The sequence below is a fragment of the Schistocerca serialis genome, chromosome 6 (genome assembly GCF_023864345.2).
Source record: "Schistocerca serialis cubense isolate TAMUIC-IGC-003099 chromosome 6, iqSchSeri2.2, whole genome shotgun sequence".
NCBI classification, from domain to species: domain Eukaryota; kingdom Metazoa; phylum Arthropoda; class Insecta; order Orthoptera; family Acrididae; genus Schistocerca; species Schistocerca serialis.
Window position 1 is genome coordinate 12,875,979 of NC_064643.1, and position 24,854 is coordinate 12,900,832.

General features: G+C 41.7%; 1 protein-coding gene across 1 annotated transcript in view; it reads left to right on the forward strand.

Moving 5' to 3' along the window:
- LOC126484190 (molybdenum cofactor biosynthesis protein 1-like) overlaps positions 1–24,854 on the forward strand; it is a 110,764-nt gene that overhangs the window by 75,102 nt on the left and 10,808 nt on the right. Inside the window, exon 6 of the mRNA XM_050107602.1 lies at positions 8,624–8,709. Coding sequence (XP_049963559.1) covers positions 8,624–8,709 — 86 coding nt within the window. The remainder of the gene's footprint in view (positions 1–8,623; positions 8,710–24,854) is intronic.

A 24,854-nucleotide genomic window follows, 5' to 3' on the forward strand; every position in this document is an offset into this window, starting at 1 on the left:
TAGATAGACAAGACACACTTCACTTTGCTCAGGAATCATTTGCAACTTCGCCAGCCGTGTGTAACATTAACCAGCCCGCCGGGCGCGCTGCACGGCCCGGTAAACTGCCCTCGCGCACGTCCACGCAGCTGCCACTACGCTCTAAACCAGGTGTGCCGCGACAGCATACAACTGCAGTAAAATCATGCCCACGGTGTGCTACTAGACATTCGCGTGAAAATCGCCCGTCACGCCAAGCTATTTGCTTTTTCTGTAATAAGAAAGGACATGTTCAAAGTGTTTGCCAGAAAAAGCTCAGATCAGACAATCACAACCATTCCAGGCCTTTTGCTTCGCGCCGGAATCGAACCAAGGACACTCAGGCTCATGGACCTTCGCCCATGGACATTCATGTAGTGAATTACACCCTGTCCAGTGCCACTTTCTCAAACAGTGACAGTGTTCGTCCCACACAAAGCGTGCGTCGATGTCGCCGGAAATCACGTCAATTAGCAAGTGATGCTGTACCTGTATCAGTTCAAATTGCACGAGACAGTTGCTCTTGTCGTCAGCAGGACAATAAACTTTTCGTAGATTTGGATTTTAATGGAATGGTCATACCATTCCAGCTCAATACCGGAGCTGCAGTTTCGTTGCTCAATCACGACACGTACAAACAACTGGGCAAACCTCCGTTGCGTGCCGCAAATGTTAAGTTAAATAGTTATTCAGGTCAGAATATCCCCTGTGTTAGGACAGTGCAGCCTTCTTGCAACATACAAGGGACAAACAAAACTTGTCTCATTTTACGTTCTTCGTTCTTCTACTGCAGTGAACTTGTTTGGTTTAGATTTATTTCAGTTGTTTAACATGTCTATAGTAAATCAGGTCCTATCAGTGAATCAGACTGTGCCTTCAGACAGTGTTTCTCGTCTGTGTGAAGAATTTGCAGACATTTTTGCGCCGGGCTTAGGTTGCGCTAAAAACTATGAAGCACATTTGGAACTGAAAGTCAACGGGCAACCGAAATTTTTCAGAGCGTGCAATGTTCCTCACGCATTGCGTGATGAGGTTGCAAGAACATTACACGATTTAGAATCACAAGGTGTAATTGAACGTGTGCAGGCTTCTCTCTGGGCCTCACCATTAGTAATTTTGCCCAAACCTTCCGGAAAACTGAGACTTTGTGTGGACTTCAAGGCCACTGTGAATCCACAACTAGTGTTTGCAACTTTTCCATTACCCCGCCTGGAAGATCTTTTTGACAAACTGTGCCCGGGTAAATATTTTTCAAAGTTGGACGTCACAGATGCGTACTTCCAAATACCAGTGGACGAAGAATCCCAGCGCGTCTTGGTGGTTAACACGCATCTTGGTTTGTACCGATTCAAAAGACTGCCATTCGGGTGTGCATCCGCCCCTGCATTGTTTCAGCAATATTTACAAACTGTTTGTGCATCAGTCCCAACTGCTGCGAACTATCTGGACGATATTGTGATCTCCGGAAAGACAGCAGACGAGCATTTAGCACACCTACGAACATTATTTCAGGTATTGCGACAAAATGGTCTTCGCTTGCGGAAGGACAAATGTGTGTTTTTTGCTCGTGACTTACCATACCTGGGACATGTCATCAATGCCCAAGGCATACATCCGAGTCCAGAGCACCTCCGTGCCATACAAGACTTGCCTTCGCCGCAGAATTTGAAGCAGCTACAGAGTGTGTTGGGTAAAATTAACTATTATCATCGCTTTCTGCGCAATGCCTCTTCCATTTCAGCTACGATTCATAGCTTACGCCGTAAGGGTGTTCCGTTCGTCTGGACGACGGAATGCGAACGCGCCTTTCGCCAGTTGAGATCGGCGTTGCTTTCTAATACTTGCCTTACGCCATTCAATCCCCAGAAACCCCTTTTGTTGATGGTAGATGCATCGGATTTCGGGATCGGTGCTGTGCTTGCGCACAAAGATGGGTCGCATGATCGCCCTATTGCCTTTGCATCCAAATTGCTCTCGTCTGCGCAAAGAAATTATTCACAGATAGAGAAAGAAGCTTTGGCTCTCGTGTTTGGTGTTACTAAGTTCCATGATTTCTTGTATGGTCGTCACTTTACCATCATCACACACCACAAACCTTTGATGTCGCTTTTTCATCCGAACAAGCCTGTACCTCCGCGTACAGCGCAGAAATTCATTCGCTGGTCTATTTTCCTCTCGCAGTACCGCTACGATATCTTGTATCGGTCCACTGCTAAGCACGGAAACGCCGATGCGTTGTCCCGTTTGCCTGTTGCTGAGGATAAAGCATTCGATTCTTCTGAACTTGCTTGCATGTTCATTGATTCGGAAACCGATGACGTGGTCGACTCGTTTCCGATTGATTTTCGTCGTGTAGCTACAGCCACAGCTGCTGACCCGGTCCTTGCTACCGTTTTGCATTTTGTTGCTACGCAATGGCCTTTGTCAAAGTCTCGGATCGAGGATCCGTTGGTTTGCTGATTTTTTGCTCACAAGGAGAGACTTTTTGTTCGACGCGGTGTTTTGTTGTTGCGTTCTGATAATGATCAGTCCAGAATCGTGGTCCCACGTTCGTTACAGTCCTCTGTTTTACGGCTACTTCACCAAGGACATTGGGGTATAGTGCAAACGAAACAACTTCCTCGTCAGCACTGTACTTGGTTCGGAATCGATGCTGCGATTACGAATATGTGTTCTTCTTGCATGGCGTGTGCCAAAGAACAATCCGCACTGCCGCGGAAAGTCTTTGCATGGCCAAAAGCCACTTCCCCTTGGCAACGCTTGCACATCGATTTTGCTGGTCCATTCTGGTATGCTCGGTGGTTTGTTCTGGTAGATGCCTTCAGTAATTTTCCTTTTGTTGTCCGGATGTCTTCCACGACATCAACTGCCACCATCCAAGCGTTGTCTGCATCTTTTGCATTGAAGGTCTTCCGCAGACTATTGTTTCCGACAATGGCCCACAATTCATGTCCGCAGAATTTCAGTCATTCTGCCAGGCCAATGGTATTCAACATCTGACATCCGCGCCGTTTTCGCCTCAGTCAAACGGTGCCGCTGAACGATTGGTCCGGACTTTCAAGTCACAGATGTTGAAGTTGAAAGAGTCGCATTCTCGGGAGGACGCGTTGTTGCTCTTTTTGTCTTTGTATCGCTCTCAGCCCCGAGATGGTCGCTCGCCAGCTGAGTTGCTCCACAGTCGTCCTCATCGAACCTTGATGTCTTTGCTGCACCCGCCGCATCAGGTTCCTGTGCAGCGGCAGACTTCTGCTTTTGCTCCAGGCGACGTTGTATTTTATCGCAACTATCGAGGTTCATGGCGTTGGCTCGCAGTGCACATTCTTCGCTGCCTCGGCCGCGTGATGTATTTGGTTTTGGGGGCCTCTGGTGAGGTGCGTCGGCATCTCAATCAGCTGCGCCTCTGTCGTCGCACGGGTTCTGCCGCTCCCCGTCTGCTTTCAGCGACGGTGCCATCCGGTCAGCGCCCTGGGGACCCATCTACTGGCTCGCCTCATCCCCAGGTGTTACCAACGATGCCTTCCATTTTGCCCCATGGCGACGCGCCGCTGCCGCCTCCGCCGCCGCCGCCTGTCCAGCTGGTGCCGCCCGCAGTGGACGCTTCGCTGCAGCCACCAAGCGCCTCCCTGGGTCACACACCGCCGATCGCTTCCCGTGACCAGCTGTCCTCCGCCATGGAACTCTTGCCCGCTCCGGACCACATGGCGTCTTCGCGCGTCGGGTACCCCGACGCAATGGAGGTCGACCCTTCGGCCCCTCCTGTCTCTTTACGGGCACATACACCGCATGTTGACGTGCACCCTGGACTAGGTTTTCAGGTGTTTCCTAGCTCCCCTTGGACCGAATGGCCGCGTGCGGGTGGCACAGCCTCGCCTGTTGTTAGGCTCCCCACCTCATCGCATACGTCAACATGGGGTTCTCCCCACGGCGGGCGGAAGCCTTATAACACGACCATTCGCCGATTTGCAGGGGAGGAATGTGGTGTCACCGCCAGACACCACACTTGCTAGGTGGTAGCTTTAAATTGGCCAGGGTCCATTAGTACATGTCGGACCCGCGTGTCGCCACTGTGTGATTGCAGACCGAGCGCCACCACAAGGCAGGTCTCGAGATACGGACTAGCACTCACCCCAGTTGTACGGACGACTTTGCTAGCGACTACATGGACGAAGCATTGCTCATTAGCTGAGCCGATAGTTAGAATAGCCTTCAGCTAAGTCAATGGCTACGACCTAGCAAGGCGCCATTAGTAACATTGCATGTATATAAAGAGTCTCACTTGTATCACCACAATCTCCAGATGTACCAAAAGGATGGATTAAAGTTAAGTATTCCAGAAGCTACGTACTTTTCTTTATAGCATTCATTACGTATCCTGTTTCAGACCTCACGCCCTCCTTTTTTAACTTAGAGCATGCCTTTCGGCTTCCTCTCATTGTGTCTAGGCTGTCTTGTCTAGACACAACATGAAGCATGCAGGAAGGTCGTCTGTCTGATGATTTGCGGTACATATTGCCAAGGTGGCAGGGAGCAAAATAAGGAGTGATCAAAAAACTTCCATTTTAAGGCTGCATAGTTCAGATCAGATCAGTATGCCACACACACACACACACACACACACACACACACACATATATCCATCCACACATATACCCTGCTTGTGTCTGTATATGTGCGGATGGATATATGTGTGTGTGTGTGCGAGTGTATACCTGTCCTTTTTCCCCCCTAAGGTAAGTCCTTCCACTCCCAGGATTGGAATGACTCCTTACCCTCTCCCTTAAAACCCACATCCTTTCGTCTTTCCCTCTCCTTCCCTCTTTGCTGATGAAGCAACTGTGGGTTGCGAAAGCTTGAATTTTGTGTGTGTGTTTGTTTGTGTGTCTATCAACATACCAATGCTTTCGTTTGGTAAGTTACATCATCTTTGTTTTTAGATATATTTTTCCCATTTGGAATGTTTCCCTGTATTATATTATATATCAGTGCTTTCCTCTCCCACAACTATCCTGCAGACCTTGTCCACAAACAGATCTCCCAAGCAATACATTCCTCCCCACCCAACAACAATGGTACTACCCCCAGACCACACAGAAGCATCCCCCTTGTCACCCAGTATTATCCTGGCCTCGAATACATCAACTAATTACTCCGCCAGGGATATGACTTTCTCAAGTCAAGCCCTGAAATGAGATCATCCCTTGACAATATTCTCCCCACACCACCCAGAGTTGCCTTTTGCCAACCCCCTAACCTCCGTATCATCCTTGTCAAACCCTACAATATTCCCAGACCACCTTCTCTACCCAGCGGTTCCTACCCCTGTAACCGACCCCGATGCAAAACCTGAATCCACTTTCCCTTCTTCCCCTTTTTTCCCCTCTCTCCTCCCTGATGAAGGAACGAAGTTCCGAAAGCTAGGATACGTCAATTTTCTGTTCTGTTTTGTGTATGTATCGGCTGTACTGAGCTGAGGTAAGTACTGGCCAGGCCCTCTATCTCTTTGTTAGTATTTGTTTCATATATATAAACACACACACACACACACACACACACACACACACACACACACACACACACACACACACACAGACAGACAGGGTGATGCGTATTAACATTTAAAAACCTCCAAAGCACTGTAGATGACCCTAAGACAAGTAATTTAATACAAGACACATGGGATCACAAATGTTGGATATGATACAAATGTTGGGAAATGTGTCAAAAGTGAATGATAAATGTCACCAGATGATGTACCTTGTCATGCTTGCAGTGGTAGAGCCTCTCGGTCTGTCACACTTGATCATCCCAACCCAAGTCAAGTATTCATATCATTGTGGCTACGGACACACATGTGCGACTTTAGTGATGGCGTTCAGGATTTGAGTCTTGCATCTGGCAGGCAGTATTTTTTCATTGTGTTTAACAATTATGTATTTATATTGAAGTTTATTATTTTATTTACCGATCTTGCAGTTTCCTTGATTTCTTGCAAAGTACAGTACAAATCAAAACCTACCGTATTGCATAAAAAGTAGATGAGTATAAACTTCAGAATAGCATCATTGCCATTAAATGACCTATGTTTTCTTTACTAACTAATGTCTGTAAACAAAAAGAGGACAGAAGCAAAAAACACAAAATCAGAACTGCTTTTGCTTGATTACAGCAGGGACAATAATTTTGTAACATCTACATTTACAACAGATCATATTTACAAAATGTTTTCGAAATTTGCTCTGTTTGCTCAAATGAAAGTATTGCACTGCTCAATCATTCCTTTACACTCAAGCCCGACTGCTGCACATGCTGTGGGGTATGTCATCTGGTTATGTCATATGTTCAGTGTTTCTCGCCAATTTTTGGGGTATTTTGAAATGTACAAAAAGGCAAATGCAGAAAATTATCACATTTGGCTGCACATTACCTGCGTCACAGAAAAATAATGTATACGAATCTTCTCAGATTTTCCACTGAATAACTTTGTGCAAGCCTCACAATATTTCACCAACACAACTGTTCGTCATCTTCAGGTAGTGGTGGGTCCTGTCATCACTGCTGCAAGATGTGACTGGTGATATCTGCACAGCAGAATTGAAATTTGTCAGGCTAGAAGCAGGAGTATGAAGGCACTCCCAGTTGGATGGAAATGCCATTCATAGTAGCCTTCTGCTTATGTGTTGTGGGCAATGACTGCACTTCTGGACACTCGTGTGGTTAAACGCTGAATTAACTCTCTGCAAGGTGCTGCATCAGGTCATACATCGGAGGATCTGGTTTCTACTGTTTTAATTTCATGGCAGTCAGTGCTGGATTCTGGGCAGTGCTTAGTCAAAATTCCATATTCCTGTTGGTAAGATTGCCCACCGTATGGATACATGCCTCATTCTTAAAAACACAATCCTAGAGTGATGATCCTGAGAATAAAATTTCAGTCCTCTTGGGAAACATGTGGTGCCCTGTATTCAGGCAGTGCTCTGCTACCACTAATTTACTGGGTGGGATTTTTGTCAGCTCTGTTGAACACAGTGTTCTTGCACAATGTGAGGTGTCTGCCCTATATAAGATTTCCCATAATGGCATCAGATCTTATATATGATCTGTGTTTTCTAAGGTCAAGATTGTCTTTAACTGAACACAAACAATTCCTTAGTTTTGCTGGTAGACAAAAAACACACTTGATTCTGTTTCTCTTAGTGATTCTTTCTATTTTTGAAAACATGCCGCTGAAATATGGTAGGAAAGCCATTTGCAGTGCTTGTCTAAGTAACTTCATTTACATCCCTACACTGAACTTGCTTTGCTCAGAACACATTGCAAATCTGTTTACAAGAATAAACATTCTGCTGGAACACTGTTCTTAGGTGTTACAGTTCACCAGGCAGACTGTCGGTATCTGAGATCACGTGTGCTCTATGTGCCAGGGAGTGTAAGACACCACCACATTGTGCAGGGTGACGGCAACTTTTGGACCGCAAATATAACTCTGCGTGTATCAGTTTGCAGTAGAGACTAAGCCCCAATGTTCTGTCAGCTTTTCTTCTAACCGTGACATCCAGGAATGGTAAGCTGCTATCTTTTTGTACTTCCACAGTGAACTGAATATTTAGATGGACCGAGTGCAAATGCTGCAGGAACATAGGTAGTGTCTGTATTATGTGGGCCACACCACAAATGTCTCTTCAGCATTCTGCCAGAAGGAGGAATGTTTGATATTTACTAAGGGAAATAGAGGATCTCCCATGGGAACACTGTCCACTTGATTAAAGTAGTTGGTGTTACATAAGAAATAGGATGAGGTATGCACATTTTTAAACAGCACCACAATTTCTTTCTCAAACTTGCTGCTAATAACCTCTAATGAGGGCTGCAGGGCACTTTTGTAAGTAATGATATAACATTTGAGCTAACTAAAAGATCTGAAAGTTCTAGTTTAAGCATTTTCAGGTATTCTATGAAATCCTCTGAATTCTAAATATGATGGTCATAGTCATCCACATGATAAATTTCAAAGCTGTCATGTGGAAATTGCCAGTTCCATCTTGCAGCAGTGATGGTGGAAATCACCATCACCTGAAGATGCCAAAACGTTGTGTCACTGAAATATTGAGGGAGGGACTTGCATAATGTTATCTGGTGGGGAACCCAAAGTGTTTTTGCAACAGATCTATCAGGCAAGCCTGAAAAGTCACATATACTCCAAGCAGTAAGTATCTGTTGTAAAATGGTCACATTAGTGAGCTTCGCAATTAATTAACAGTTTATCAATAAATTTGGCTTCATTTTGCAAGAAATTGTGCTGTGTTCCACTACTCCCTCTTCAACAAAACTAATGTCAGTTTCTGCTCCACCTCTTCAGCCCGAGATCCTATGTATACTCTTGAGCATTTGTGTAAGATACCTGTTTATTTATAAAAATAAAAGTAACTTCTATCATGACTTTCCCATTTTTGTCCAGTGGGTTTGTTATCCTGCTGTTGCCTACTGCAGACTACAAGATTACTGTTGAAGATTTCTGCAAAGTTTTTCTTCCTTTTTAGTGTACCAACATTTCACTGTGTGGTGTTGGCCTGGTACTGTTTAACGGGTGTTTTAACTGTTGTTTCAGAGATGCAATACGAAGCAAATGCAGTGAGGATGACTTGCTTGCCATGATTGGGGCAGCAGTGAGAAGAAAGAAGAAACAACATGCAGGTAAGATACATTACAGCAAATGTAACTCTATAGATAGAAAGAAAATTTCTGTTTAACAAGTCATAGCAAACATAAGAGCAAAACAGAACGAAAAACAACAGTGATAGAACCTGAGTTTTTTGTGTAAAATTGGATTTAATTTTTTATTTAGTATTCATTCTGATTAATGCCCATTGGTCAACAGTACATTTCAGCCCTAGAATTTGGTTCTGCAAGGTCCACCAGATAACCATATATGGCTGTTGTAACTCCTTTATTGGACTTCAGAAGTTTTCCAGCAACAAATCTTTTTTTTTTCTTTCTTTCTTTTTTTTTTCTTTTTTTTTAAAATAGCTAAAATGCAGAAAACATCATAAAGGAAACACTCACAGAAAAGCATCAGTGTCCTTGAAACAATGGAAACTCCAGTAGGAATACCAACAATGTTGGAAAAGACAGATTACTACTTACTGATGAAGGCTGTGGCTGAAAGCTTTGTGTAAGTGTCTTTTAATTCTGCCCATCTGCAGCCTAAGGTATCTTCTTTATGGTAAGTAACAGTCTGTCTTTTCCTTCATTATTCATTAGTGTTCTTTGTTTTTATTGCTGTTTAGCAAGCATCGTGTGGTATATAAGGGATGTGAATAGCGTCAGATGTTGAATCATCACTCTGGAGGATATGAAGGTGCTGCATATTGGTGTGAGACAGCATTATCTGATGAGAGTTTGAAAGAAACCTCATTGTGGATGTCCATTTGGTCGCCTGGTTAAACCTTGCAACATCTGTATTTTTGGAGTATTTGGATCTGACAGTGGCCTGATGTTGGAAAGTAAGGGCATACTCATCATCAATCTTCCAGTTGACTACATCAGGCCGCTACAAGGGAGCATCACTGTGTAGTGTACTGAGTACATTGTAATCTGTTCATGTCTGTGACTGCCATCTGAGAACAAGTACAGTAAACTCTCGTGCAGCTACACTTTTGGCTAGCTAGATTGACGCTTGACAAGTTTCAATTTGCATGCACCTGGAGCCAAGCATTTGCTGGTGTTTTTTGGCAATCTACTGCTAATCAGTGCACTGGTGCGTGTCAAAAGTCCAAGTATCATCAATTCGTGCGTGTGTTGGTTGAAGCTCTAGTGTGTTTCTTATTCGTATGCCACTGCCATCTATTGGAACTCCTTGGAAGTACAGTACATACAGTATTGTTCTATGCAGCGCAACGTAGCCCTGTCGAAACCGACAATTAGAGTGCGCCGCCTAACACTTTCCACTTGTTGTCGGTACACCAAAGCTGAGTGTTTAACAGTGAACGTACAACACCCTGTTGTGTTGCCACGTGGGCTTGGGTAGAACAGAGGAAATGGCATAGATGTATCGAATGCTTTCATTTGATGGCTGCCACAGCCTGGTTTCAAAAATCAAAAGTTTGTCTAGTGCATCTCGAGTGTTGTCAAGTTTTGCATCTGTGTGTTTCTGATTTGAGGTTTTGTGCTCCCACTATGTGCCTTAAAGTGTCCAGAGATAAAAGGGGCCAAAAACCATAAAGGACTCAGTCGAGTGTCTGTAAAAAGAACACTGAACGTGACTACGGGCACAAAACATAAAACGAATGTGATCTTGTTGGAAAAAGAGCTTCACACTTTGCAGATAATTGATGCTGGTGAGCCACCCACAAAAGTTGCTGCAGAGTAGGAGTACAATTACTGATCGGAAGACAAATCGATCAGGAATTGAAAAATTTTGTTCCATCCAAGCATTGGGCAGCGCAGTGAAATCTTGAAAAACAATGAGAAAAGGTGCACATCCTCAGTTAGAAGAGGCATTATTTTTGTGGCACGAATAAATAAGAGCCAAAGATGTGTCAGTTTCACGTCCTCTACTTTGTCAAAATGAGCTGATGAGCTGATTGAAGGAAAGAAGCAAGAATTCCTCGGAAGTAATGGCCGGCAGGATTGTTTCAAGAAGCGGCATGGCATTCATGAAATTGCCGTCAGTGCCAAATCATTATCTGGGGATGAAGCTGCTACGCTGATTTTAAGAAGAAATTGCACACAATCATTGACAAAGGAGGTTATACTGGCAATCAACTTTACAAATGTGATGAGACTGAGTTGAATTACAAAATGCTGCCAACGAAAACCCTTGCCTCTAAAGAAGAAGAAATGGCTTCCGGATACAAAAAAATCAAAGAAAGATTTACTGTCCTCACTTGCAGTAATGCCACTGGCAATCATAAACTGTGCCTTACTTTAATTGGCAAATCCAAAACACCAAGAGCATTTAGACACCAACCAACCAGCTTTGCCACTGAGGTACACGAATCAGTCTTAAGGCATGTATGAACAGTGCCATCTTCAGAGAGTGGTTCCAGGCAGAGTTTGTTCCAGCTGTAGTAAATTACATGGAAGGAAAAGGACTTCCTTGAAAAGCGCTACTTCTTGTGGATAATGCTCCTTATCACCCAGGTGATCTGCAAGATGGGGATATCAAAGTTGTATTTCTCCCACAAAATGTCACATCTCTATGTCAACCGATGGACCAAGGTATTCTTGAGGCGATAGAAAAACATTACAGACGCAAGATGCTGGAATACTTAATAGGTGTGATTGATGCTGCAGATGATTTTGTGGAAGCTCTTAAAAAAATCGATGTTTTAAGTGTCATTCATTGATTGCTGAAGCTTGGAATCTAATTCCTCCAGTTCCTCTTGTTAGGTCTTGGAAAAAACTCTTAGATCGTAAGGCAACCTAAGTGGTGGGAAGGAGGAGGCAACACCGAAACTCAAGCTGACATAATTTTGGTGAATTTACTGGAGAAGCTGGTTGTAAAGACACACACTTCGAAGACATTGAAGAGTGGATGGAAAATGGCATTTTTTCATGTGACTGAGGATGAAATCGTCCAAATTGTGACCGATCATAAAGCGTTAGAAGACTATGTTTCTGATGATGAATCAGAGAAAAATATTCCTCACACATTCTGTTACGAAGTGATCCAAACTGCCCTGGAGTACATCAGCCAACAGGAGGAGACGATTTATCCTGAAATAGTTTGATTTCAATGTTGGAGATGTATTGTTGCAGCAATAGTTCCTCAAGCAAAAAAACAAAACAAAAAAAAAAGACATTCGTGACTTCGTTACCAAAAAATAAACTCTAATGAAGCATCCTAGAACTTCTATGTCGATAACTTAAAAGGTTTCTTTTTTTTAATTTTCTTGAAAGTTCCTCTAGACAGACTTTTCGTTCCTTTGAGTAATCTCTAGATTTGTTTCACAATTTTGTTCAGTAGTTTATTTTTTATTCAAAAGAGCAGGTAATAAAATTAAAACTCCTGTTTTTTCCTGCTGCCAAATAAGGGAGATTTTTTTCTGTAAGAATGCAAAATAAACGAGCTTTGTTATACAGCATTTAAAAACTTTGAGTTTTCAATCATAGTTTGGTGCCTTTTTAACATGTCAACACAATTTTTTCAGTAAAAAAGTACAGGGTTATTTGCAACCGTATCAGAAACGTTTTACATACCCTACGCACGTTTTACGATTGTATTTCGCAATATTGACACAATTTGGAGTGTTCACATGTGAAAACAGGGGGACTTTGATTTATCTGAAATTTTCGTTATCGGAACCGGCCACCGTCCTGATCATTTCGGATAAACAGGAGTTCACTGTAATAGACTCCTTGCAACATGCTGTGTCATACAGCTAGGAGCAGCCAGACTATGGCATTGCCATCCTGCGCATAGGCTGCCATTAACACTCAAGCAAATGACTGCATGCGAAGTGGTGCCATGATCGAGAAGTATGGACTGCTAATGAATGGTGTCACATTATGTTCACTAATGAGTCCCAGTCCTGCACTGCTCCAAATGACTATCGTGGAGAAGTTTGACAGTGACCCGGGGAGATTGGGAGAGGTCCCATTCTTCCACATTTTTGGGGGGGGGGGGGGGGGGGTCACAAAGGAGTCCCATGGTGTGGGGAGCCATTGGGTATGACTTCAAGTCACGGCTTGTAATGGCCGAGGGAACTCTGATGGTACAGCAGTGTGTAATAGTATTGTGGTGCTATTTTTCAACAGGCCAGTGCTTGTCCACATGTAGTATGTGTCTCTTTAAATTGTCTGTGTGATGTTGATATACTCCTGTGGCCAGCAAAATCCCCATATCTGTCCCCGATAGAACATTATGGGACCAACATGGACGTCAACTCCGTCCCACTGCCTGTATCCATGATTGCAATGTCCAGTTACAACAGTTGTGGATCACCTTTCTCAGGAGGGTATGCAGCAGCTTTACGACATCCTCCCGCACTGTCCAGGCCAGACAGGGTGCATTGCTGTATTGATAAGTGGGCTCAAACTGATAACTTCTGTGTAAATTTGACTCTGTTTTGTTATCACTGAAATAACATCACATATCCTCTAAATTTGCTATGTTTCAATTTGTTTTCTCCCCACCTTCTGAGTGTCTCACTTTTTTTCAAGCAGTGTAATTTAAGACAGACATAAGAATATGAAAATGGGATGGCATATCACATTGCTATTCAACTATGCCCCTAAGAAAATGGTAAGGTAATGGAGAAGAGCAGGTGCACTATTACACTGACTAGAACGTAAACTTAAAGATAGAATTATATTGTGTAACCTATACCGATGACATAATACTAATTGACAAAAACATTACTGATGTGCTAAAGCAATTTGAAATATTAAGGGAGCAAGCTAGGAAAATTGGACTACTAATTTCACCTGGAGAAAAAATTCTTGGCTGATACCAAAATGGCACTAGTTGAACTTATATAGGCAACAACATAGTATTTGGTGTTAAAGAGTTTAAATAATTAGGTGAAAAAGACCACTGAACATCATAATGAAAAGAAGGCCATAGAATCCAGACTTCAGAAAATACAAACTGTCTCTCAGTTAACTAAAAGTATTTTTCCTGGAACTTTAAAATCTAACATTGTACAACAGTGATCAAATTAGAATTAGAGACTCTTTGTCCAACACAAGACATGAAAACAGCAAACTGAATTAGAAGAATGTAAAATTGTAGTAAAAATCTTAGGCCCAAGAATAAAAGATGGAACACATCACACAGAACCCAGCGTGAAATCTCCATCAAATTCCTAAAAACTCTTGTTACAATGTGTCTCCAAAGAATCCAACTTGTGGGACATACAGAAAGAATGTGTCCAAACAGGCAGCTCATTGGATTCCCACATACTTGAAAAATAAGATCCAACTGATAAAAACAAACAGGAAGAGACCTTAAGAAATTGGAATCACTACATTTACAGTATTCTGATGTAGTGATGAGTCACACAGAGTGCAGTTTCACAGTAGCTTGATCGATGCTTGTACTTGTGTATGTAGTATATGCAAGTGTGTACAGCGTCTATTCTGGTGTACTCACAATATGCTAATTTAGTGGCCGAGCAGTAAACCGGATCCCTACTCGGTTCCAGTGTGCTGTGCTAATTATTCTTCTTCACTTGACATTTATGCTTGGAGCTGCAAGAGAGGTCATTTTCCAGATAGTGCCACAAAAACAACAAATTCTCAGATATCAGTTTAACTTACACGCTTCAACATCATAGACAACATTTCACATTAATATGTAGTAGAACACTAGATTAGTGTTAAAATTGCCAGAGTAAACATTGTTCTCCATGTGACAGATTGTCACCCGACGTCCAAAATCGATAAATTTTATATCTTTGCACAGAGAAGCAGCTGGTTGGTCATTGTCATGTGTGGTGCTAATCAATGGGTCGAGCTCGTTGCTGGCACAGCGCCACCACAGAGTAAGTGGCCCCTCATCCCAGCAGGTGGCGATGTTTTAACACCCGTATAGCTCCCCAGACTTACCACGTCTGTGGATAACTCCGTCTCTGCACAGAACTTCCCACATTTCCCACACAGTGGGCCATAGTGCCTTTTACACACAATAAATCTTCAAACTTATTTCATTGGCTAAGTTAAATTTCGAGTGTGACATGCTATTTAGTAAAAAATAGCAAACGGTAGACATGGATGTTATTGTGACTCTTTCCTAAGGCAACATTTGTGTATTACACTTGTAGAAGTGCACTGCAAAATAAAACAGTAGACCGTAAGTTCAAACAATGGAAACTCCAGGTTGGAATATCAGCAGTGTAGGAAAAGATAGAGTGCTAATTACCATAAAGATAGCACGTTAAAATGCAGACAGGCGCAGTTAAGACACTTACACATAAGCTTTTGGCCACAACCTTCATCAGAAAAAGAAATAGAAATACACACCATTCATTCACACAAGCAAGCACACCTCACACACACATGACCGCCAACTCCGACAGCTCAGAGCAGAATGCTAGTCTCTAAGTTTGCTACACAATAAAATAATTATTCTGAGCTACAAGAAAAATGGATTCAAAGAACTAAACTGCTTGAAGAAAAAAAAGGGAAGCTCCCTGAAGCAACGTAGTTTCACGAGTGTGCATACCAGTGGTAAATTATGAGAGTCGCAACTCTCTGAAATGGATACAAAGGCCACCAGATTGCATTAGCTTTGTTTGTGTCTCGGATTGTTACCATGAATGGTAGGAGCTATAAGAGATGTGAAGAGTGTAAGATGTTGAGTGATCCCTGTGAAGGACACAGATGACCTGTACTTCTGTGAGTCAGCATTATCAGCACGTAACAAGATTTGAAGGGGCCTAATTGTGTGTCTCCATTTGCCAGGCTGATTGAATTATGCAATATGCAGATTTGTGAGACATTCAGATGTGGTAGTGGCCCCATGTTGGACTGCTTGGGAACGTAAGGGCAGCGTGCTTGTCAGCAAGCTTCCAGTTGACCGTGTCTGACGAGCCCATGGGAGAATCGCTGTAATGTACACCGAGCACATTGTAACCCTTTCACACCTGCACCTGTCATGTGATCAGCAGTGAGTCACATTCTGCAAGACCCACGATTGCAGTTGTCAGTCAGTATGACAACGACATAGGGAGAGGGCGTGTGGGGCAGCATCGGATATGACTTCAGGTCACTCTGACAGCACAGCAGTATGTCATGGACATCCTATATCCTCATTTGCTACCTCCATGTCCAACAGAGTTACAAGAGACAGAGTAGTGAAAACATATCCAGTTGTTGACTCACAAAATGGTTTTGAGCTGTGACGCATATGGTGTTAAGTGAATCATTCATACAAAAAGAAAAGAAGAAGAAGCTAAAGTCAGAATGTGAAAAAATTGGAGAATGGAATAGATATTTGAAGACTTCACACTTGAAACTCCCAGTTTTCCTATTGTGAAAGTGCCTTTGTGACCATATGCATTTCACTGACGATAAACTTTTTTTTTCCCCCTGGGTCTTGGCTCCATATTTTTTCATCCAGTTGAGTCAGAATACTTGCATAGTATTTGTGAGGTATTGTTTCAGTCTTGCAAGCTAATCTAAAATACAAATCCCTTTTGCATCCTAGAAAACAATGACCACTCTTTCTCTCCGATGAAGTCACCTTAGCTATTTTTGTGCAACTGCTGTTTCATTTCGGTCATCTCTCATCCACGGGAACAGATTGGTGCATAGAATCAGTTGTGTGTCAGATTGTCCCAAATTGTTTTTCACATTAGGTTGTAGTGAGGCTTCAACAGATATGCCACTCACTTTCTGGTACAGCCACGGCATCAACTGTTTTGCACATCTTTTTAATTACTGATCTTGCAATATCACACTGTGTTCTTTCTCAGCATTTTCATATTTGATTGTAATTCTAGGAAATTGTTCATGAGTCATCTTACAGACATATGCCACATATGAATTCAGCCACCCATTCCTTAACTGTTGACTATGAAGGAACTCCCCTCATGAACCATGGACCTTACCGTTGGTGGGGAGGCTTGCGTGCCTCAGCGATACAGATGGCCGTACTGTAGGTGCAACCACAATGGAGGGGTATCCGTTGAGAGGCCAGACAAACATGTGGTTCCTGAAGAGGGGCAGCAGCCTTTTCAGTAGTTGCAGGGGCAACAGTCTGGATGATTGACTGATCTGGCTTTGTAACATTAACCAAAATGGCCTTGCTGTGCTGGTACTGCGAACGGCTGAAAGCAAGGGGAAACTACAGCCATAATTTTTCCCGAGGACATGCAGCTCTACAACTAGACTAGAAGAAGAGATCGGTTGGTAGGACACGTTTTGAGGCATCAAGGCATCACAAATTTAGCATTGGAAGGCAGCGTGGAGGGTAAAAATCGTAGAGGGAGACCAAGAGATGAATACACTAAGCAGATTCAGAAGGATGTAGGTTGCAGGAGGTACTGGGAGATGAAGAAGCTCGCACAGGATAGAGTAGCATGGAGAGCTGCATCAAACCAGTCTCAGGACTGAAGACCACAACAACAACAACATGAATGAACTGACTCCTAATAAGTAAGATGATGCCTGTAGAAAAGTACAGCAAAACAGTAATCTCAAAAAAGGACAGGATAGACAGCACATTCTGTAGGACATATTAAAAATGATTGGTAAAAGAGACTTGGCATGTTAAATGCAGCTTTTGATTACATGATAATTGAATTGGATAGATAAACAATCTACTCGCTAAGTGGCGGCAGAACACACACATAAAAGAAGATTATAATTAGGCGAGCTTTCAGAGCCAGTAGCTCATTCTTCAGGCAGAAGGGTTGAAGTGGAAGGAAGAGGGGTGAAGGATAGGTCTAGGAAAAAGGTTAGATTTTGAGAAAGTTACCCAGAACTGCAGATCAGGGGAGACTTTCCAGATGGGATGAGAAGGAAAGACTGATTCCACATCTACATACATACTCCACTAGCCATCATATGGTGCATGGCTGAAGGTACCCTGTCTCACTACAATAGTCTGAATAAAATTACTTGATAGTTGACATCAATCACTTGCTGCAACAATGTTGCCACATTGGCTACCAGCTACCGTTTGGTTACAGGTAACAACAAACAAGCAGCTCACTTCACAAATTATGTTAAATGTTTAACACAGAGCAATTTTTCTAGTGGCTGGTGCAAGGTATGTCAGAAATGTTGGATACTCTGTTGACTATTGATTTAAAGTGACCAGTGACTGAACTGGGGCAGACAACGCGTTTTGTATCCCTGACTGTAAACTTGTGTCCTAACCCAGCTGAGAAAATTGTGGTCAACAGTCTGCAGCAGTACTAATATCATTATCGCTTTGTTCATGGCGATTAAAGCTAACCCTTAGGGGTAAACTCAAGACAAGAAAAACTCAATTTCAGGGCTGAAAGCAAATTGAAATTTCTCCGTGACATTTGTTACCTGTAACTATCCTTAAACTAGCTGCACATGCTGCCATGTTTGAAACCAGTGAACAGTCCGTGTGGGCCCTTAGTCGTGGATTATAGATGACTGAGACAGATTCCAAATGAAGAAATAATGACAAGATGAAAAATAAGACCAAATAGAACAGTCAAAACAATGATGAAAAATGATGCAGCGAAGTATTAAAAATAAAAAAATACATTTAAACCAATTAATTGAATGAAAATAATAATCACACTCATTTGGTTAGATTTAGAATTAAAAATTTTGCTACATTGATGAGATTCAAACCTACGACATGCTACACATTAGATTAATCTGCCAACCATTGTGCTATGCCACAGCACTGCATGAAGTATTTATATATGTGAATGTAGTGACCCAGTTCCAACTATGAATTGCAACCTTAAAAATTTCAGTTTCACGCAGTGTAGTGAAAAGCTTATCTAATGTAAGATGATCTCTGTGAATATGATAACTATAAGTATGATACTGAATTACACCTTGTGCTGATTTATTCAGTAGTGTTTGGTTAGTGCTATGAATGAAATATGTGTCTTTCATTAGCATTGTTAATGTGTGTTGTTTTTGGTGTAGTTATCATGTGTCATGAAATACATAATAAAAGTGTCGGGCTCATAATTCGGGATACAAATACATCAAGAAAGAATGCTGTACCAGGAATTGGAAGTGACTGGCCAATTTTGGTGGAGTTTGGCAACAGCAGACAGTTCAAGTGTGACGCTGACAACTCTTATTGGCGTTTGAAGTGCCAACTATCAAGTAATTTTAATTCGACTGTAGTCAGTTCCTTTCCCGTTCCATCTGCCAATCGAGTGGGGAAAAAGTGAATGTCTATATGCCTCTCTATGAGTCCTAATTTGTCATCTCTTATCTTCGTGGTCCCTATGCGTAATGTATGTTGGTGCAAGCAGAATTGTTCTGCAGTCAGCACAGTGTTCCTCAAAATCCCTCCAGGGATTCCCATTTGAGTTCCAGAAACATCTCCATAATACTTGTATGTTGTTGTTTCAACCTACTGTTAACAAATCTAGTATCCTGCCTCTGAAATACCTCAATGTCTGCTTTAATTTGACCCCTTGCGGATCCCAGACACTCAAACTGTACTCAAGAAGAGATCACACTAGCACCCTATATGTGATGTCCATCACAGCTGAGCCACACTAGTAAAATCCACCCAACAAACGAAAGATGATTATTCACCTTCCCTACCATGACCCTCACAAGTTCGTTCCATTTCATATCACATTGCAAAGTTATGTCCAGATATTGAAACAATATGACTTCTTCATTCATGACACTACTAATGCAGGATTCTGGCATTATGGATTTGTTTTTCCAACTCATTTGCAGTAACTTATACTTTTCTACATTTAGGGTTAGCTGTCACTTATTGCACCAACTGGGAACTTTGTCCAAGTCATCTTTTATCCTCCTAAATCACTCAACAATGACACCTTCCATACACCACATCATCATCAGCAAACAACCATAGATTACTGTCCACTTTGTCCATCAGATCAGTTATGCACATAGAAAATATGAGTAATAGCGCTCCTAGCACACATCCCTGGAACGATCCTAATGATACCCTAGTCACTGATGGACACTCACCGTCGGGATAATGTAGTGGGTTCTATTACTTCAGAAGTCTTTGAGCCACTCACATGTCTGGGAACCTATTCCATGTGCTTGTACCTTTGTTAAAAGTCTGCAGTGAGGCACTATGTCAAATGCTTCTCGGAAATCAAGAACTATGGAATCTGGGTTTGTGAATTTTTGATGGCAAAGTTAGAGGAGCAATGCATCTGCATTAAATTTTGCGTGAAACTCAAGAAAACCTTTACAGAGACACACCAAATGATGCAGGGAGCCTATAGCGATGAGTGCTTAAGCCATACTCGGTGTTACGTATTATTCACACGTTTTAAAAATGGCTTTACAAAAGTCAAAAATGATCCTTGTTCAGGACGCTCTTAGATGTCCCCTGATGACGCTTGTGTCAGGAACGTCAACGAAATTGTGTGTGCCAGTCGAAGATTCACTGTCCGAGAGATTGTAGAAGAATGTAACATTTCAATTGGATCATGTTATGAAATGACACAGCATCTTGGAATGCATTGTGTTGCCGCCAAGTTCATTCCACGGCTCATGAGTCAAAACCAAAAAAACTTTTTGGATCTCACAAAAGAGAATGAGATGTTCCATGTGAGAATAGTATGACCCCTGCAGACTTCTTTTTATTTCCAAAGTTGAAAAGGATGAAGTTTTGCAATGGTAGATGAGATAAAAGAAAATTCGCAGACAGCACTTTATGCGACCCAGCAAGAGGTGTGTCAAGACTGCTCCTGGAAGTGGAAATGATATTGGGAGCAGTGTATCAATTGTGGAGGAGAGTATTTCGAAGGAGACAATCCATAGTAACTAAAAGATAAGCATAGAAAATTTTGTGGACAAAGTTCTGGAATTTTTTGAACAGACGTCGTATGACAAAAGAGCATGCTGAGTTGCCCATGAGTGATGCTTTGTACTGATTTGTGGACATAAACTTATTGGTCACTATGAAACTGATTAGATTCAAACCCAGAATATGTACAAGAATTCTGCAGCAAACTGATGTTACGGATTGGTCTGTAATTTCGTAGGTCTGTTCTTTCGCCCTTCGTATTTACAGGAGACGCCTCTGTATTTTTTTCCCCAGTTGCTTAGGTCTTTCTGCTGGGTGAGAGATTCACAATAAATACAAGCTAAGTAAGGGTCCAGTGCCATATAGCACTCTTTGTAAAACCAAATTGAGATTCCATCTGCAACTGGCGACTTATTTGTTTTTAATTATTTCAGGTGTCAGGGATGCTTACGAGGGTGGTTTGAAAAGTTCTTGAAACAGAATAGAAAAAAAGTACTTATGTCACTGAAACTTTTTTGTTTTTCAATGTACCCTGCTTGTAGATTAATTCACTTGGTCCAACAGTGTTCCAATACCTTGATCCCATCTCGACAATGATTTTCCTCCAGGCCTACAAAATAGTTGTCAACTCAGGCTACCAATTCTTCATTTAAGTGAATCTTCATCCACAAAGAAAAATTTTCAGTTTAGGGAAGAGGCACGTGTGGCAACAATTCATACCTTAGTTTGTGTAATTTTACCATGGCGATGGCACACGCGTGTGAGCGTGCATTGGCTTGATGCTAGATGACTTTCTTCCTTATTAAACCTGGCCTTTTTCGCATACCTTTTGTTATAATTTGTCCAGAAGGTTAGCATAGTATTCTCCAGTAATTGTTTGCCCAGTGGGGAGATAATGTACAAACAGAATCCCCTTCTCATCCCAGAACACTGATGCCATGATCTTCCCCGCTGAAGGAATTTGGTGGCGCATCCCAGAACACTGACGCCAAGTCCTTCCCCGCTGAAGGAGTTTGGCGGCGGAGATTCAGCATGTTTTCACTTCTTTGATTGTTGCTTTGTCTCTGGGGTATAGTAGTAAAACAAAGTTTCTTCGTGGTCACAAACCAGCACAAAAGATCTTGTTTGTTTCTCCTAAAACAGGCCAAACATTGTTGTGATATGTCCATTCTCATGCGTTTTTGACCCAGCGTCAAGAGTCGCGGCACCCATCTTGTGAATACCTTTCAGATACATCTGGCAAGCGTGAGCAATTTCATGCCCTCTAAATTGGTGATCCTCCTTGATCATTATGCGCACTTTTGCAATGATTTCTAGAGTAGTGACACATCTTGGCTGACCTATTCATGGATGATCATCATCTAAGCTCTCCTGACCAAATTTAAATTCATTTATCCACTTGGCAACAGTTGAAGACAAAGGAGCAGAGTCCCCTGGTGTATTCTGGAAATCGGCATGAATGTCCTTCGCTTTCATACCTTTCTTTATGAAGTTCTTAATTACTGCTTGAATCTTGACCCCCCCCTGTACCGTCCCGTCATTGCAGATCACTACACAGGAACAACAACAGAGCCGTGTCACTGCCACAGCTCTCTTCCAAGAGCACTGACATGGCATGTGTTTACAGGCAACAGTCCAACGAATATCATGTGAACAACTTGTGCTAGCGCTGGCCTCTTGTGGTGATTGTTGTTAGGTGTCTTTGTGCTATTGTCAAATGACGGTATGTTTATATGATTCTCTTGCATGAATGATTTCTTGAATGCAAAATTTAAAACATTTATCTCCTACTGCCACACCAGACTGGTCAAGTGACTTGATGGAAAACTTTGACTCACTTAGTGATTTTACATAGGACAATAATTTCCCCTGCTTCTCAGCCAGATCTTTTGCTGAGGTATGACAGTGGTAGTAACCTTTCCTTGTTGGCATTTGGCATTCTCGTTTGAACTAAGAGTGCAGTAGCTTTTCCTTCCTCAGTATTTTCTGAATTTCATTGTTAAACCACAGTGGCTCTTTTGCATCCATAATTCGTTTACTAGGTACAGACTTGTTGAGAGTGCAATTCACGATCTATTTAAGCTTTGACCATAATCTCTCTATGTCCATCTTAATGGAACTAAGTGGGAACTAAGTGATGTCAGTTCTGTCTAAGTGAGATGCTAACATCTGCTTATCTGCTCTTTCTGGCATGAACATTTTCCTAGCCTTCTTGACTGATTTATTAATTTTTGTAATCTTTGTTGTTATGATGTTATCATGATTATTAATCCCCATCTCTATGCTGAAGTCATTGATGATATCTGGACTGTTTGTAACTACAAGGTCTAAGATATTTCCATCGCATGTGGCATGACAAACTAGGTGCTCAAGACAATTTTCGAAAACCACATTCAAAAGTGCTTCACAAGATTGACTGCACCCCCTGAAATAAAGCCATAGGCTACCATCTATACTCAGTAGGCTAAATTAACCTCCAACTAGCATTGCATGATCTAGGTATTTACGTGCTACTGTCTGTAGACTTTCTTTGAATGGCTCCAAAACTGTCATAGCAGAACCGGGTGGATGATTAAAACATCCATTAATTAACGTGATTTCACATAGACTTGTTATAGGCAACCAGGTAACTTCACTGTCACAATCAGCTTTGACCTCAATAGAGACAATGGACACTTCCTCTCCTACAGTGTCTAACCTGCCTTTCCGATATATATTCCATTAATCACTAAATATGTGAGAGCTTTCTACTCTGGGTTTCAGCCAGCTCTCAGTCTCTGAGAATAATTTGAGTGGGAGACTTTCCTGGATGGCAGTAAATTCAGAAACTGTGTTACAAGTACTTTGACAACTGATAAAATTTTGACAATCTACACTGGAGTGAATTCAAAAGATAAACCTCAACCAACATTGAATGTATCTTGGTGATAAAGAGCCAAAATAAATAAATTGATGATTTTATTCCATTTCATCTGATTGAATGAAACACACACAGCATAACTACTCAGAAAACAACTATAGTGCGGATTACATTTACTATCATACATGTAGCACTCTGAGAACATTTCACCTTGTCATAGTAGTCCTGTGTTTTGGAACTAGGCAGTGCTTCATTTCACAAAGCGAAAGGAATAGCTTGTGTAAAAAAAAAAAGAAGAGGAAATAGTGGTTGCTGGTGTTTTTAACACTATCATTCAATTTAGTTCCTACTGTGAACTTTGCAGCTAGGATATGTAAATGCTCTGAGACTGCTATTGATAATATCTTTATGAACAAATCTAGGGGAAAAAAGTCATATCACAAAACCAATAGTAAATGGACTATCTGATCACGACGTGCAGCATCTTGTGTTAAATGTTGAAACTTGTCAGGATAAAAAAATATTAAATCTGAGTACAGGAGGATAATAAATAAGCCAGAAATTGAGGAATTCAGGAAATTGCTCAAAGACATGAACTGGAGAGATGTTTACCTGACTCAAATGGAAAATACAAAGCATTTATTAATAAAGTTACCTCCTCTTTTGAAAATTGTTTTCCCCTAAAGGTAACTCAGATCACACAGAAGTCAAAAGATAAACCATGGATTACACAAGGAATAAAGATATCATGTGGGGCAAAAAGGAGACTGTATCTACTATCTAGGAACATTTCTGATATTAGAATTGTAATGCATTGCAAAGAATACTGCAAAATATTGAATCAAGTAATCCAGAAATCGAAGTAGCTTTATTAAGAGAAAAAGATAATTGTATCGGGCAACAAAATAAGAACTGTATGGGATATAGTGAAGACAGAGAGAAGTGGGGCCAAAAAGGAAGTGGAACCGATAGCTCTAAAAGTAAATGAGACTTTGGTAACAAGTGCATGTAGTGCTGTAAATCTCTTAAGCAAGACTTAATTTTTGTTACTGACGGCTCGGGGTTATCAGGTTTGGTGAATGGTGCAATGGAGTATCTGGGACCAGTCTTTGAAGAACATCGTGCAGAACCTATACGAGGAACTTTGAATTCCAACCATTGCTTCTCAGTATACTTACTCCATAATGAAATTTGATGCAAGTTATATATCTATATTTCCAACAAATAGCTCAATACATATTATCAATACTAGGAATAAGAACAATCTACATAAAGACCTAAAATCACTTATGTTGGTCCAAAAGGGGGCCCAATATTCAGGAACACACATTTTCAATAAATTACCAGCAACCATTAAAAACTTGGTTTCAGATAAAGCACAGTTTAAACAGAGTTTGAATGACTTTTTGATAGGCAATGCCTTCTACTCTACAGATGAATATCCTAACAGAGACTGTTAGGCCAGCGTAAGTAAAAATATGTTAGATTTAAGTTTTGACAGTACTTGGTTGCAACAGTCAATATTAGGTATTTTGTGTATGCTAAATTTATTAATAGTGCATA